The following is a 15,317-nucleotide window of genomic DNA, read 5'->3' on the forward strand; positions in this document are numbered from 1 at the left end:
GTAGTTGACAACTGTGTAAATACTATTGGTTGGGGATGTTTGATAATACTCAAGCCCTAGCAGGCACTCTCATGTAAGCCAAAGAGCAGATTCGAGAGATATGTGAAGCTGAAATGTACTGTCGCGATATTGATACTTGGTGTTTTAAACACGAGTGGTGTTCACGTTGGCAAGACTGGACTGATGAGATTACCCGTCACGTGCGAAAGCTGTAAGCCAATTTGACACTTTAGGTTGTACTTTATGAGGGCGAAAAGCTAGAACTGACATTGAATATCTTGTGATTCGTGATTATTATAAAAAATTCAGTTCATAAGAGCACGTTGTTCAATCTCAAGACACAAAGTATAGGGTAGCTAACGGCTAATCGGCCGGCAACGGGGATCCGAAGCAGATATACGGCCCCACACGGGCCGTGACCGGTTAGATCAACTGACAATAAAACTCGGCATGATAGAACGGACCCTCGATGGAAGCGGTGAAAACAAGGCATTGTATAGCTGTTATGGGCTATGGAGCATACATAATACTACGGTGAATAGACAATATCCATATCAGATCATGTCAGTATTGCAGAACTCCCATCAACTCTTCATCAATACCAAGACGTAATTGTGGTAGAAACCATTCAGTTTTTATTGTCTTCCACTATCCGTACCTGACTAGACTAGAACTAAACCTCCAGCCACCCGAATTACCGTGGTTACCAACCTCCAACCCCACGGACTCGTACCAAGAAAAGAATCCCAACCTCCCCTCAATTTCCTAGTTAATTATTTGGGCGCCAAGTCGCCTACTAAAAGAGAAGAAACTTAATGGAGACCAATTAATCCATTACGCGGCAAGCCCAAGACAATTATCCCGTAAAAAAAATAAGAAACCGGAAAACCGGTCAACGTTTATACGGTGACGAGTGTGGCCGTGACGTGACGTGTCGACGTCTTGGTATTAAGTCCTTTCTCACCGTTTTATTCTGCCTTTTCCCTCACAACTATCCAACTGCAAGTCTTCCCTTTTTTAATCTTTCTCATGCAACCACTTTAAGACTCGAGTCACCGCTTTTCGTGTTACTGCTACCTTACACCGTCAAGTTCGAGTCAAGTCAAGTCGGGTCCAGTCTATAACGAATACTCGGATATAAGTAAATCACACCACTACTGCTTGCGTGTATCGACGACTATCTATCTCTACTCCCACTCCCACTGTACATATCATATCACACCGCATCACATATAGACCATCATGAGGTGGCCATCCAGATTCTCAGTTGCAGCTACTGCGCTGCTCCTTAGCTCTGTCTCAGCCCAAACATGGAGTTCATGCAACCCCCTACACAGCAGTAAGTTCATCGTCGCACTATCCACCGACCCAACCACATACTGACAGCTCCTCTCTACAGCCAACTGTCCCAACAACGATGCATTAGGCATGAGCATCGACATCGACTTCTCCAAAGGCGCAGTAAACTCTTTCGCAGCCTCTGGTTCTCCAAAGTACGACAATGAGGGTGTCTCCTTCACCGTCTCTCGCGCCAACGATGCGCCTCAACTCGCTTCCCTCTTCTACATCATGTTCGGCCGTGTCGAGATTACAATGAAGGCTGCGCCTGGCGCTGGTATCGTCTCCTCGCTCGTTCTCCAGTCCGATGATCTCGACGAGATCGACATCGAGTGGCTCGGCTCCGACAATGATGAGATCCAGTCCAATTTCTTTGGAAAGGGCCAGACCACTTCATACAACCGTGGCGAGTTCCACGACATCACCAACACACAAGGAGAATGGATCACATATACTATTGATTGGAACAAGGACCGCATTCTCTGGATGGTTGGCGGCACCGTCATCCGCACCCTAAACGCTGGAGATGCACCCGACAACCAATACCCTCAAACCCCAATGCAAGTCAAGTTTGGATCTTGGGCTGGTGGCGATCCCAACACGAACCCTCCTGGAACTGTCAAGTGGGCGCGTGGACCTACAGACTTCTCCAAGGGCCCCTTCACGATGAAGGTCAGGAGTGTCATCATCACAGATTACTCTACCGGCGATGAGTACAAGTACAAGGACCAATCTGGCTCATGGCAATCTATCGAGTCTATTGGCGGCGAGATCAACGGCAATGAGCACGGTGATGCCGTAACCGTAACTGCTACTGCCCAGGGAACCATTGCCACGCAGAACGGAAACGTCCCTGTTGGAGGTATCGGCGAGGACGGAAGTCCCGCCACAGCTACACAGACTGGATGGCCTTGGACTGGCTCCCGTCCTTCTGGCGGTGCCATTCCTGAAGGATGGCGCCTCAACGCCGAAGGAAAGATCATCCCTGCTGAAAACGGCGCCATGAGCTCCTCTCAGCCCTTCCACAGCCTCATCGCTGTTGTTCCCTTCTTTGCTGGCATCATGGCCTTTGCCGGAAGGTTTGTTTGAAGAAGGAACCCCTCTTTCACCTTCACTGTATATGATGATGATTCGACATATTACAAGGAGCCGAGCCCCTGTACATTGGCAGGATATAGACGTACAAAGTCTTCAGGGACATTGTCAGGATTGGATGTGATACCTGATTTGCATGACATGGTTGGTTGGCGTTGCTGCAGAGTATCTGTATATATATAGCATTTACACCCACGTGGGTTTTTGATTTCTTGGTTTGTTTGTTTTCAGCGACGGCGCAATGGACTTGGGCAACAAAGAGGATGCACGAATAGATATATATCAACTATAGATAGAATAATAACTTTGTACAATCAACCATTGACTATTTGTCATATCGTAAACACTTTGGCTTCACCAATCTATGCTCACTGCTTTTGCTTGTTTTATCACTCACCTGTATTGATTGGCACATGAAAATGCATATATAGCAATTGAATTTCCCCAAAAGTTGAGCTGGCATGTATCCTTCTGCTGGGAGACACGGATTGAATCTCAGCATGAGCTCAGCCCCTTGGTACACGTATAGTGTTTCTATATATGCCTCTAAAGAAAACAAAGTCTCTGCCGCCCAAATCTCCTAAGCCCAGATGCTCCCGATAACCCGTCTCGGCGCCTCATAGTCCGTCGCCTTGTCCGTTCACCCTCCTTCGTAAGTACGCACATGCGTGACGAGCTTGCGCTTCTATTTATGTGCCCATCATCGACGTTACGCCTCCCTCTTCCTCTTTGCTCATATTGAAAGCATCGATTGAGTATTCTTACAAACGTTCCAAAAAAATAGCAAATTAGTAAAGTAAAAGCAAAGAAACCAAAAGCCACCCGCTTTTCTCTTTTTGTACGCCAACCCTTCTTACGTTGACCTAGAAGGTCCAATCGTCTTCATCCTCAACAGACTTGATCGCCCATCGGAACTTGTCTCGAAGTGTCTTGGAGAAGAACTTCTCGATGGGAACATCAAACTTCTTGGAGAAGACGACAGTGAGACGAGGATCAATATAGTTCTGTTGTCAATGGTTAGTAAGACGCAACGTAGTTGATTGGGTGTTCGGAGAGACTCACGATCTTGGAGGTGCCGAGAGCTACCTCCTTGTTACCATCACGATCCTGGGCCTGGAGCTCAAGTGTCTTGATGCGTTCATCGAACTTGTCCACAGCCTTTAGGAACTTGTCAACGGTGGCGCCTCGACCCTCAGCCTCAACCTTCTTGCTTTTGTTCTCCTTCTTGAACTTGGCTTCCATTTCCTTCACAACCTGAAGTCGCTCCTTGAGCTCCTTCTCAGGCAGGGGTCTCTCCTTGTCAGCCTTTCGCTTTTCGTTGTCCTTCTCGAACTTCTTCTGGATCTTTGTGCGCTGCTCCTCGAGCAAGAATTGCTGGTGCTCCTTGATCCACTCATCGTTCAGCTCCTCGTCCTTCTCGAACCAGGCAGCGCCCTTCTTCTTCTTGTAACTTGAGTCAACGTCAAGTACCATCATCTTGGTGCGCCATTGCTGGTATCGGAGGCCTTTAATCTAAAAGAAAGTCAGTATGCCGTGGTGTTAAACATAATGCACGCTGAACTTACCCTGTCACCTAGCTTGGCCATTTGTTGCTCGTGAGAGGCGCCAACGGTTCGCTTGTGGTTACACAGAATAGCAACTTCTCGGTTGCAATCGTTGTACAGCTTCACCTTTTCGGCAACCGTACCGCGAGAGCGAGGGTCGCTGCCAAGCTTGTTGAGCAGAGTCGACATTGTGAAGGAAGCGTTGTAGGTACGGAAGACCTTGGCAGTCAAGCCCTTCATGTAGCTGGTCAGATGCTTGTTGAGTTGAGAGGTCTGTAATTTTGTTAGTTGATGACTTGCTTGAGAGTTATAAACGACTTACTGTGAGACGGTCAAAAAGATCATCTCCCGTTGTCTTGGGTGCCTTTTTGAAGAGCTTCAGGTTCTTGAAAACCTGGGCGTCGACAACAGCCGTCTCTCTGTAGGGAATACTATCTTTTCCAAGGAAATCGAATGTGACCTTGTTGGGAGGCTCAAGTGTGACATGCTCATACTTGAGAGAGCAGCAGCCCACTGTATCGGCCTCATTTTCTGTATCCTTCTCATTTCCAGCTCGGAGAGCCAGCTTGTCGATAAAGTACATGGCGGTTGCTCGCTGGCGATCAGCCATTATCTCGCTCTTGAGCTCCTTGGTGTAGTCCTTGCGGATCTTGTCAATGTGCTTCTTGAGTTCTCGAGCCTTCTCGAACTTCTTGAAATCACTTTGACCCTTGATAGCGCTGTCTGCTCCCAACATGACATATTTGTAGTTCTGGTTGATGTTCTCTTGCCACATGGCTAGCCAGGTTGCCTTTTGGTCGTGCTGCACCGCCTTCCACTGGTGACCCTTGGGAGGCTCTGGGATCTTAGCGCCCTTGCCAATGTTGATGGTAATCTGCTCTGGCTGAACACGTTGTTTGACTTTGCCAGTCTTGGGGTGTTCACCACGACCACGGAAGAGACTCGGAGGTTCGACTCTGAAGTTGCCGACCTTCTCCTTTCTGCCATCCCATGTGCAGTGGGTGAAAGGGGCCTCGAGGGCGTCCTTCTTGGCCTTGGCAGCCTCTTTCTCTTCCTTGGTCATGTTCTTGGTCTTGTTCTGTTCCACCCTCTTGGTCCAGTAGTCGTTGATCTTGTCAAAGTTGCACTTATCCAGTGACTTGATCGCGACCTTTTTCCCTTGAGCATCTGTCACACCATACTTGTCGCAGTATACTTTGAAATCTTCGAAGAAGTTCTTTCGGAAGACTGGGTTCTCAAGGTGATGGATCGACGCGGCTGTCATCATGGCAACCCAGAAGGTGGCAACTTCTTCGACCTCGGGCGCAAGAGTAACCGGCTGTCCGTCGTAGAGCATCTTGACGTTCTTGGGCAATGGTTCGTAGTCAGGTGGGAACAAGACACCATTGTGCTCTAGAGTGGTCCATTTGATGGAATCGTCTTCCTTCTTGGGCGCGTTCCACCACTCGAATTCTTCTTCACCATCACTCTCGCTTGCCTTCTTGGACTCCGCCTTCGCACCCTTCTTGGCAGCAGCAGGTCTGGCCTTCTTGGAAATAGGAGCATCAGAATCTGATTCTTCCTTCTTCACACCATTTGACTTTCGCTTCGCGGCGGTTCCGTTTGTCTGTCGCTTGGTCGCAGTAGATCTCGCAAGGGGCACATCGTCATCAGATTCATCCTTGATAGCCTTCTTGGGTGCAGGCTTCTTGGCTCGTTCCTTGGATCGAATCGCCTTGGCTTCCTTCTCAGCCTTCTTTTCAATATTGGCCTTCTTCTGCGCAAGTTTCACACCAAGAGGCTCGTCATCGTCGTCCGAGGACTCGGGAAGCGCGGTCTCCTTATAAGACGGTGGGAGCTTCTTTCCTCGTGCCTTCATGATTGGCTCGTCATCGGAATCGGATTCGGCAACTTTGTTTATCTGTTTCTTCTGGCGTTTGGCCTGCAACATCATGGTCAGCATAAGCTGGCCCCACAGCAGGGTTTTTCTCTATCATGAAGTACTGACCAGTGGAACACCTTCGTCGCTTGATTCATCGTCCCTGTAGTTGACCTTGGTGATGGAATTGCGTGATTTGCGTTTCGCTGTACCATTGGTAGCTGGCTCGTCGATGTCCATCGAGGTGTCTTCTATGGGACCGTTGCGAACTGAGAGACCGGCCATTTTGGCGGCTTCCTTAGGAACTGACTGAGCCATGGCATTGTCATCGGCGCGTGAAATCTTTGCCGCTGAGACTATAAGAGGACTTTCTGTTAGATCAAGAACAAGAAACAGAAAAAGTATGCGACATGGTGGCCGAGGCAGCTGGCTGATTGGGAGAAACTTTGTTTTGAACGCCAACGTGATGGTATCCATGATCGCGAAAATGCACCACTAAAGCAGCAAGGAATTGGGAAAACAAAGCGCGACTTACGTCGATGGCCATTAGCCTTCGCCAAAGGGCGATCGTCGTCGGAGGAACTCATGGTTATGCGGTTGGAAGTGAGTATTCGTTCTGCGGCTTGCCGCCTACCAACGTGCGATGAGGTCAGGGACTGGGATCTGAAAAGTGAAAGTGTAGGAAAAGGAAGAATAGGTTGTTGTAGATGATGGAAAAGCGAGATATCGGAGGAGAAAGCGCGAGGAAAAGATCCCCTCAACGCCTTGCGTAGGAGATGAGGGTGGATTTTGAAGGGTTAGCAAGAAGCTGAGAGCAGAAAATCAGCAACAATGGGATTGGGAGGAATAAGTCGAGAGAGCGGCGTGCTTGTTTCTTTAAGCCAAGACAAATGGCCCGGACCCGGCGACGGGGGAAGGCGAGGCGAGAGAGAGACCTAGCTGCAGGACCCAGGCAAGGCAGTGGCAGACAGGCACAGCGCAGTGAGGTGGGCACTGCAGGGCTCACTCTCAGTGGTTCAGGCCTTGGTAACGCAGCAGTTGCAGCGACTCAGCGATGGGGCTAGAAAGGAAGACAGGAGTTATGATTGGATGAAGACGTGAAAGCTACGAGGAGGATGAAAACTGGGGCCTAGCAGCTTTTTTACATGCCTTAGTCATACATGCAGAAAGTGGAGCCAGCACAAAGATCACGTGGTCACAGAAAGTTGGCAGACAGGCAGCTTCTTACAGTGGGTGAGTATCAAGCGCCTAGAAGTTCCGGTCGGCTACCTAATTTACCCGGGAAAATAGCGAGAGCAAACCTGAACACTTTAGTCCGCAGCAACCTATACACCTCATTCCGACCTTACACGACCCCATCTCTATCAATTGATCCGTACCGCGATCAATTGGGCCACCGTTGGCAGAGGCTCTTTCTCTACGTCCCCAATCCTCAGTCAAGATGTTGTCGCGAGCCGCCAGACCAGCTCTCCGAGCTGCTGTTGCAGCTAACGCTCGGTAAGTTTCTCTCCTCACATCCCTCCCCTTTGGAGTATCTTAGTGGCTCGTCCGGGTGTCGGGAACATCAAGAATTTGTTTGCCGGATGAGATGAGCTCTTCAGCTCCGACGCTCGGCCACAACGACAACAACCCATACGCCTGTCACCCGATCGAAATATCATTTCCAGACGCAACTGAGTGCTCGGAGGGGAATAGCCGATAATTGCCAAAAAATATAATCACCGAAAAAAAGAGAAGGAAAATGCTGATGACGTCCTTTTTCGCGCTTCCAGGGCCACTGCCGTCCCCAGCACCGCTGCTACTTATGCGACTCTCCGTGAGATCGAGGACCGTCTCAAGTCCATCCGAAACATCGAGAAGATCACAAACACCATGAAGATCGTCGCCTCCACTAAGCTCAACCGAGCTCAGCGCGCCATGAACGACTCCCGCACCTACGGACAGACTTCCAACGAGGTTTACGAGTCTGCTGAGACCAAGGCTCTCGAGACCGAGGAGAAGAAGACTCTCATCATCGTCTGCTCTTCCGACAAGGGTCTTTGCGGTGGTATTCACTCTGGTCTGTCCCGATACGTCCGCAGACTCAGCGCCAATGGAGAGAAGTTCGACCTCGTCCTCGTTGGCGAGAAGGCCAAGGCTCAGCTCTCCCGAACCAACGCCAAGTCCATCCAACTCACCTTCGCTGGTATTGGAAAGGGTGTCCCCACCTTTGCCGACGCCCAGGCTATCGCCGACCAGGTCATCCAGCTCCCCACTGAGTACACCGACGTCAAGATTCTGTACAACGCCTTCGTCAATGCTCAGACCTACGAGGCTTCTTTGATTGAGGCATTTTCCGAGGAGGCTATCCAGCAGTCCCGTGAGTTGTCCCAGATATGACGTTATTGAGATAATCTCTAATTCTCAAATTTTAGCCAACTTCTCCGCTTTCGAGGTTGACGACGAGGTTCTCGGCAGCCTCCGCGAGTACGGCCTTGCCAACTCTCTCTACTGGGCTCTTGCTGAGGGCCACGCCTGCGAGCAGTCTGCCCGACGAAACGCTATGGATGTGAGTATAACTGAAACTCTAATCACATGAACAATTACTGATAATTCCCGCAGAACGCCTCCAAGAACGCCGGTGAGATGATCAACAAGTACCAGATTCTTTTCAACCGTACCCGACAGGCTGTCATTACCGGAGAGCTGGTCGAGATTATCACTGGTGCTACTGCCTCTGCGGACATGTAAGGAGTGGGAGTACAAGTCGGGGTGTAATGCTTCCCTTTGTAACAAATGCCAACGGGTCACCATCCTCGCATGGTTTCCCTCATTGTATCAAAGCTTCAATAAATTCCTTAGTAGCCCATAAAGTCTATATGCATGGCAATCTAAAAAGAGAATAAGCAATGATGCCAGGAAGCTTGTAAGAGTAACGCTTAGCGTTGTAGTAAAAATTATATTATGTGAATTGACTCAATGACGGACCCATCTAACGCCTCTTTGTGCATAACGCCGTGCACCTATATATCTAGACAGTATGCCCTCAAAAAAGAGTGAGCGCCATTAAAACAAACAATGCTATATACCCATGCGCCCATGAAACACCCAACCGAAAAGATATACGCCGCCTATAATGTGTTATCAGAACCCAACATCGCTATCACCGTCCTCCGCATAACTGATATTTCTTGTCCGACGTTGCTTGTATGATGCCTCGCGAGGATCTTCCATTTGCATTTTATAAGCATCGAAGGGGTTCTCTTTCTCATAAGCTGCCCTCAGAGCGGCCGACTCACGATCCCATTTTTCAGTCGCTTGGTTCCAGGACTGCACAGCTTCGGCGTAGCCTCGTTTCATTTCAGTTGCTTGATCCTCGTACGGCTTACGCTCTTCAGGCGTAGCCTCCTTCCACATCTTGGATGTCATGATGCGAACTTCGTTGGGCACAGCACGGCCACCCCTGCCGGGTTTTCGGTTCTCTTCGCATCTCTTTCGTGCAACATCGAATAAATCCTTGCTATAAAGGATATATGGGTTACTAGCGACCTTGGCCGGGCGAGAAGGTCTATCTCCAATTTTCGCCTGAATATGAGCCTGTATATCCTGTTCATAGGCCTGCAGCCGTGCTGGTTTTAGGTCTTTGGCAGGCTCTTTTCGCTTGCGTAGCAGAACAGAATCCCTAGGCAGGATTAGAGGAGTTGGAACCTCAACAGGCCCTATCAGAGCCTCCAACACTTCTGAAGCTGCTCTTAAGCCAGACAGGTAGGCGCCGTGTACTGTAGCCGGATGTGTGCCGATAGTATGTTCACCTGCGAAGAAAAGGTTTCCAACGGGCCGCGCCATAACGTCATAATCTTCAGGCTGCATACCGGGAGCAGCAGAAGAATAACTTCCTCGAGCGAAACGATCCGAGCCCCATCGAGTTACCATAGCCTCGACTGGATAAGGAACGTCTTTACCAAAGACACGGCGCAGCACCTCTGTTGCCTCGGCTACAAGGCTATCGTTACTGGAGTGCTCTGTCTCGAAGCCTGCTTCTCCAGCCATGAGGGCAATAAGGCATGGCAAGCCAGTCGTATTGGAAACATTGAACCACTGGAAAAAGCGACCACGGCTTGTAGCATAGTCCTTCTGCGAGGTACTGTGCCGGTTTGCCGACTCCCGCAATACGCCAAATATATGCCTGTCTTGCTCCCAGAAAATTTCATCATATACCAGAACAACCTTGTTTAATATGCCGAACCCTAAGCGCCCAACGACATCGGTCTTCCACGACGGGAGAGGTGGGTTGAAGACGATGTTGTTCTGTTTCAAGACACCAAGAGGAACAGTGCAGACAACGGCATCAGCATCCACTACTGAGCCATCCTCACATTCAATCGCGGCTGACGCCATACCCTCACCAGTATGGTAGGATACGCTCTTGACAGGGAACTTGGTCTTGAGATCGAGAGGGCTTGGGCACTGAGCCAACCCACGAGCAACACTCTGGTAGCCGCCAACGACCATGGTGTGGCTTCCCTCCCACTCGTTACCCGCATCAATGTCCCACAGTGGAAGACTCAGGTTATGCAGGCTCGTTGCATTACTGTACTCCAAGTTGGCGACATGCCAGTTGATGAGTCGGTGATCCTGAGCATTCAGACCAACAATTTGTTTGTACTGAGAAATGGCAGAGTCAAGAACAGAACCCAAGGTTGCACCCCCCTCGTTTACTGCCGGTACCAAGTCGATGTTCTCGCCCTCAGCAGAATCTCGAATTGTCCATCCCATAAGCTTTGCTTTGTCTGATGCTTTGATGGTTGCAGGGGTTCCAGACTCCATATGTACGCGGCCAGTAAGCTTGTCTGAAGACACCGGTATTAAGTTGACCTTTTCTGGGACATTTTGTTGAGCTACTGGTGCTGCATATGGTTGCGCTGCGGCAGCCTCTTCCTCTTGGAACATGGTCTTGCTGCCATCGCCAGGACTGTCTCGTCCTTCCTCAATAAGATCCCGCCTGCCCTCGATAAGCTTTGCTGGTCGGTTCTTATGCTTGTACTCGCTGACTCGATCTAGGCAGTCGTTATACAGCTTCTCAACCAGTTGATCCCGCACAGGGTCAACTGCTCTTCCGCTGCTGTCATATATGGTAGTGTCCGCCGTCAATGCATGGTACGGCAGGCTGAGCTGACCTCGAAGAAGGATATTGATTGGGTTTCCCCTATCAAATCCAGTAATAATCATCCCGCCCATCTCTGCAGTATGTCGCTTGCCTTTAAAGGCTGACACTGGCTCTTTGGGTTTGGTTCGGAATTCGCGAGAGTATACTCTTCCTCCAACGCGACTTCGTCCTTCAAGCACAACGACGCGAGGCGGCGGCTCGCCTCGCTCATGAAATCGATCGGCAAACTGTTTGAACAAGCCCTCTAGCTGCCTACCACACGCAAGCCCGGAGATTCCAGCACCGATAACAGCGATTGTCTTCTGTCTCCTAACCGGAGCAATGCTGTCTTCCGTTTCGGTTTCCGGCACCTGCACGCACCCGTAGTTTATATAACCTCGACGAACAAGCCAATCATAGCAAACACTGGCTGCATCGAACCAGCGGGCATTTGCGCACCCAACTGCTTCTAATCGTGTCACGCCAACCCAAGGACGCTTCAACCATAGACGTAAGATCCCATTTCTGACGTTGAGGTATGTTGTGACCTGTGCATAAGATATGTGATGACGAAGGAGGTGATATTCTTCTGGATGCAGGGCATAAGGGTTAAGTCGGCTCGACTCGGCAGCCGAGATGCATTCTGATGCATACCTGTAAGGCGAGATATCGGTCGGGATTGAAGCCTTTGGCCTGATGTTGAAATTGTAGCGTTCAGCCTCGTGAGACGGTGATTGTTGATGAGAAGAGGGCTGCTCGTCGATCGGTTGCTCTTGGTCTTGCGAACCCTCAGCCTCGACTGGCGTAGGGGTAGTAGCCTTACTCGACGCCGTTGATGGTATCGATGAGAGGTCTGACAGCTCTGTGAGATTCGATAATGACGATGGAAAAGAGCCGACAGCACCGCCATTAGCGGATGTCTGCATCGGGGTTGGGTCGGCATCGACCTGAAGTGGTTCTTCCCTAACTATAGTTAGAAACTTCTGGAAGTCGAGAAACAAGGCTGGTTAGGTGAGTGCATATAATTGATGCAATATACTACTCACTCGAAATCGGTTTTGAGACTCGACAGCTCATCGTCAGACTCAACCGGACTAGCATTGGCGATATCCATGTCCTCAGTCCACACCACGATTTCCGGAGCAATCTCAGAGGCTATCTCCATAGATGTCTGCCGTGATTGCGGAACCGAAACAACGTCTGGGGTTATAGGAGGTGATATCCGGCCTGGGACACCTGATATGGGTGAGGTATCTGACGGCGGCACCGAGTCAATGACGTTTCCCTCGTCAACGTCCCTCTTCCGAATGCCGATTCCTTTACGGAAGCTCTGCCCAAAGTCTGTTCCCATAGCGGCGTTGGTTCGTGGCTTCTTCAGGTATTGGTCTGTAGTTGTAGCAAGGTTTGCTTGGTGGAACGAATCGTATTATCAAGAGACGTGAAATGTGAGTGAAATGAATGAGGAGAATCGCATTATTTGAAATTTGAGACAGGAAATGAACAAGCTTCTGAAGTGATCAGTTGATTTGCGCATAGAATTGGAACAGACTTCTATAAAAGTTACCTACCGCGATTGGTTTGCGATGAGCCGTAGTCGTTCGATGTCAAAGAGTCAATGACAAGTGAGAGGATTTGTAGTTTATAGGCTCGTTACGGCACCAAGCCCTTTTCGTTATCGATTCGGCTGACAAGGTCTAGTCCATGGTTAATTCAGAAAAAATGGTACCTAATTGATGAGTTACTCGTCAATTTTTTGGCTCTTTTGTCTAAGAGGAACTTGCTATTCATCGTCAGCCATTCAGCCCCTCAGAATGGAAAGTAACCTTCAAGTCAAGTCAATCACGTGCGACGCTGTTGCCAAATCAGAAGTCGCGTATCTGTGGGTCTGGTGCTCATTATAGCGACTATTTGCACCTCAAGCATTGTTTTGTCTGTCATATATCAGAATCAATTACGAAACCAACCATTATTCTCCTGATTCTGAGCTCTACGTAGCCATGTATCCTGTCTCTTCTTTATTAATCTTGATGCGCCAGCATAAAACATGCCGAAGCAGCAGCCAGCCAGCTGACAATATTCTAGATAGGTATTATGTAGATGTTACTTTCATGCCGTTGCGACAGGCGCACTCTCCTTCGTAAACGATTCTTTCTCGATCGTCGATTCCATCATCTTATTTCCGTTGATGATCGACGTTGTACAAATGACAATATTTCGTCGCCCTAGAGCCAATGTTAAATTCTATGCGACTAAAGGAAAACCTAGGGTAGTGAGAATGCTTACCTTCTTCCTGCTTGGCAATGAATCTTAGTGCGGCGATCTCTGTGAATGTGATACCGCCGACGAAGACAACAAAAACAGTCTGTTTGTTACCGCTGCCGGAGAGCAAAGCTCGCGCTTTGACAGCCTTGTCCTCGCCCTTTTGGTGCTCATAGAATGTCTGACCACGGACATGTTTGACTGCTTCGTCGAATCCCTGCCAACCTTGCGTACCGACGCCTGGGGGCGCTCCCGCCGCGCTCGCGCTGTTACCTTTCGTCACAGAGAGGAGATATTGCTTCTGCAGGATACATTGAACCAGGCGGATAGAGAGAGGAGCATAGCCACTATACACATATGACACGTCGTTGGGGTCGTCCTCCTGGACTTCGTCAACTATGAGCCGGAGCTGTTTGCGGAGATAAGTGTAGTTCGTCTTGCTGCCTGTTGTTACGGCTCCGACATTGGTACCTGGGATGGGTATCATTCCAGCCAGAGGTGAAGATTTCGACAAGAAAAGCTGGAGCTTTTCGAGATTGTTGAGTGTAAGCAGGTGCTGGTAGCCGTAACCCTGGAGGATGAGGCGTTTGAACTGGTCGAATTCCTTGGGTCTGATGCCTCCAGATATGCAGGAATAGATACACAGCAATCTCAACGTCTGCGCTATCGGAGCGTCTCGCGATATTAGTTCTTCGATTCCATCGAACTGGCTTGACGGGTCGGCTCCCGCGGCAAGATTTTGTTGGACCTCTAAAAGTCCTTTGAATTCGTCTGTCCTGGTGTGTTTCATAATCTCTTCTGCCAGACCCGTGTGCGTCTTCACGCTCTGTTGCTCCTGTTGATATCCTGGTAGTTGGCTGACAAAGTCCTTGAGCTCTGCAATAGTCTTGGTTTTGTGTTTACTTTCGTAATCGCTTTGCACCTTTTGTAGTCGCCTAGCCACTTTGTTGAGTAAACTACCAACAATGGCAAAGTTGGCGTCTCGTAGCTGTTCGTATAGCTTGTCGGTCGAGTCTAATTGTATCGTTCGCTTGCGACTTTGTGAGGTTGCAGCCGACGCCTGCGCCGGTGCGCCAACGACAGTCGTGTCAACCTTGGTCTGGTTGTTGTGTATTTCAAAGACTTCATCTATGAGGCCTTCATATGTGAGTTGAGTAAGTAATGGTGTGACAAAGTCAACTTCGCGATCAATGATAATGACGCTCTCGTTTGTTGTACTAGGCGTCAGCCCTATCTTGTTTGCTTCAGCTGTGCCTTCGCCGGCAAGAAGCTCTTGGCGCATACGTGAAAGCAGATCTGCGACACGCTTTGCATTATCGCCCTTTCCGATCACTCGCGGGAAGAGACCATGGTTTTGTTGTATTTCCATAAGGGCTTTCGCCATTAGGAAGTTTGGTGTAACGTCCTTCGAGAGGTACAGGTCGCGAAACGATCCGTCGAGCTCCAAGGACAGTACATCTTTCTCCAAAGGAAAGAAGGAAAGTGGCAGTTCGGAAATATTGACGTCGCCCAATACACCGGCATCTTCAAGCAACTTGTCGGATACGAGGGTTCGGCGAGGGATCCAAAAGATGTGAAACTCGTGCCCTGTTTGGCTTTCGCGCTGTATGCGTTTGATTTGGGCTGGGTCAGGGTCAGATTGCGTTTCTCAGAATGTGAAGATCTCCACAAACCTGCTATGGCTTCGGCATGGCGACCGCACTCGCCCCGAGAAATGAAGACGACATTGCGCTGGCTTGTATCGGCGTTGTCATTCTCTAAAATGAAGAACTTGTCCACTCCATATTCTTGAAGAGTTGCGACCTTGACTATAGTTCCGATTGGACCGACAAGACTCTGATCGAGGATGACATTTTTCTTTCCGCGGACCTAGATAGAAGTGAAGTGTGAGTTGGGATCGCGACATATGAGCGAGGCAACTTGAAAGTCGCGGGGCAAGGCGGTGGGAACATACACCCTCAAGCAAATACAGCAGGTCTTTGCGGGCCTTATTTCGAATTTGCTCGATACTGAATTCTATACGAGGAGCCATTTGCACGGCTCAAAACGACTGACGGAATTGGAGAAGGGAATGTTGGGAGGAGTAGGAATGAGTGAG

At 49.5% G+C, this 15,317-nt stretch overlaps 4 protein-coding genes across 4 annotated transcripts; 2 read left to right on the forward strand and 2 right to left on the reverse strand.

The window, feature by feature from the left end:
- Positions 1–1,242: 1,242 nt before the first annotated feature.
- FPSE_11791 (uncharacterized protein) lies at positions 1,243–2,427 on the forward strand (the record flags this gene model as incomplete). Its single annotated transcript, XM_009264908.1, has 2 exons — positions 1,243–1,339; positions 1,400–2,427. 2 exons carry the CDS (start codon positions 1,243–1,245, stop codon positions 2,425–2,427), a joined length of 1,125 nt encoding a protein of 374 aa, XP_009263183.1.
- An 869-nt stretch (positions 2,428–3,296) lies between these two features.
- On the reverse strand, positions 3,297–6,422 carry FPSE_11790 (uncharacterized protein; the record flags this gene model as incomplete). Its single annotated transcript, XM_009264907.1, has 6 exons — positions 3,297–3,437; positions 3,496–3,945; positions 3,999–4,250; positions 4,300–5,898; positions 5,965–6,191; positions 6,371–6,422. 6 exons carry the CDS (start codon positions 6,420–6,422, stop codon positions 3,297–3,299), a joined length of 2,721 nt encoding a protein of 906 aa, XP_009263182.1.
- Positions 6,423–7,276: 854 nt separating this feature from the next.
- Positions 7,277–8,565, forward strand: FPSE_11789 (uncharacterized protein; the record flags this gene model as incomplete). The annotated part of the gene is made up of 4 exons (XM_009264906.1): positions 7,277–7,332; positions 7,608–8,194; positions 8,250–8,383; positions 8,437–8,565. 4 exons carry the CDS (start codon positions 7,277–7,279, stop codon positions 8,563–8,565), a joined length of 906 nt encoding a protein of 301 aa, XP_009263181.1.
- A 393-nt stretch (positions 8,566–8,958) lies between these two features.
- On the reverse strand, positions 8,959–15,251 carry FPSE_11788 (uncharacterized protein; the record flags this gene model as incomplete). The annotated part of the gene is made up of 5 exons (XM_009264905.1): positions 8,959–11,923; positions 12,007–12,346; positions 13,244–14,842; positions 14,893–15,088; positions 15,174–15,251. 5 exons carry the CDS (start codon positions 15,249–15,251, stop codon positions 8,959–8,961), a joined length of 5,178 nt encoding a protein of 1,725 aa, XP_009263180.1.
- Between the last annotated feature and the right edge of the window lie 66 nt (positions 15,252–15,317).

The sequence above is a fragment of the Fusarium pseudograminearum genome, chromosome 4 (genome assembly GCF_000303195.2).
Source record: "Fusarium pseudograminearum CS3096 chromosome 4, whole genome shotgun sequence".
Taxonomy (NCBI): domain Eukaryota; kingdom Fungi; phylum Ascomycota; class Sordariomycetes; order Hypocreales; family Nectriaceae; genus Fusarium; species Fusarium pseudograminearum.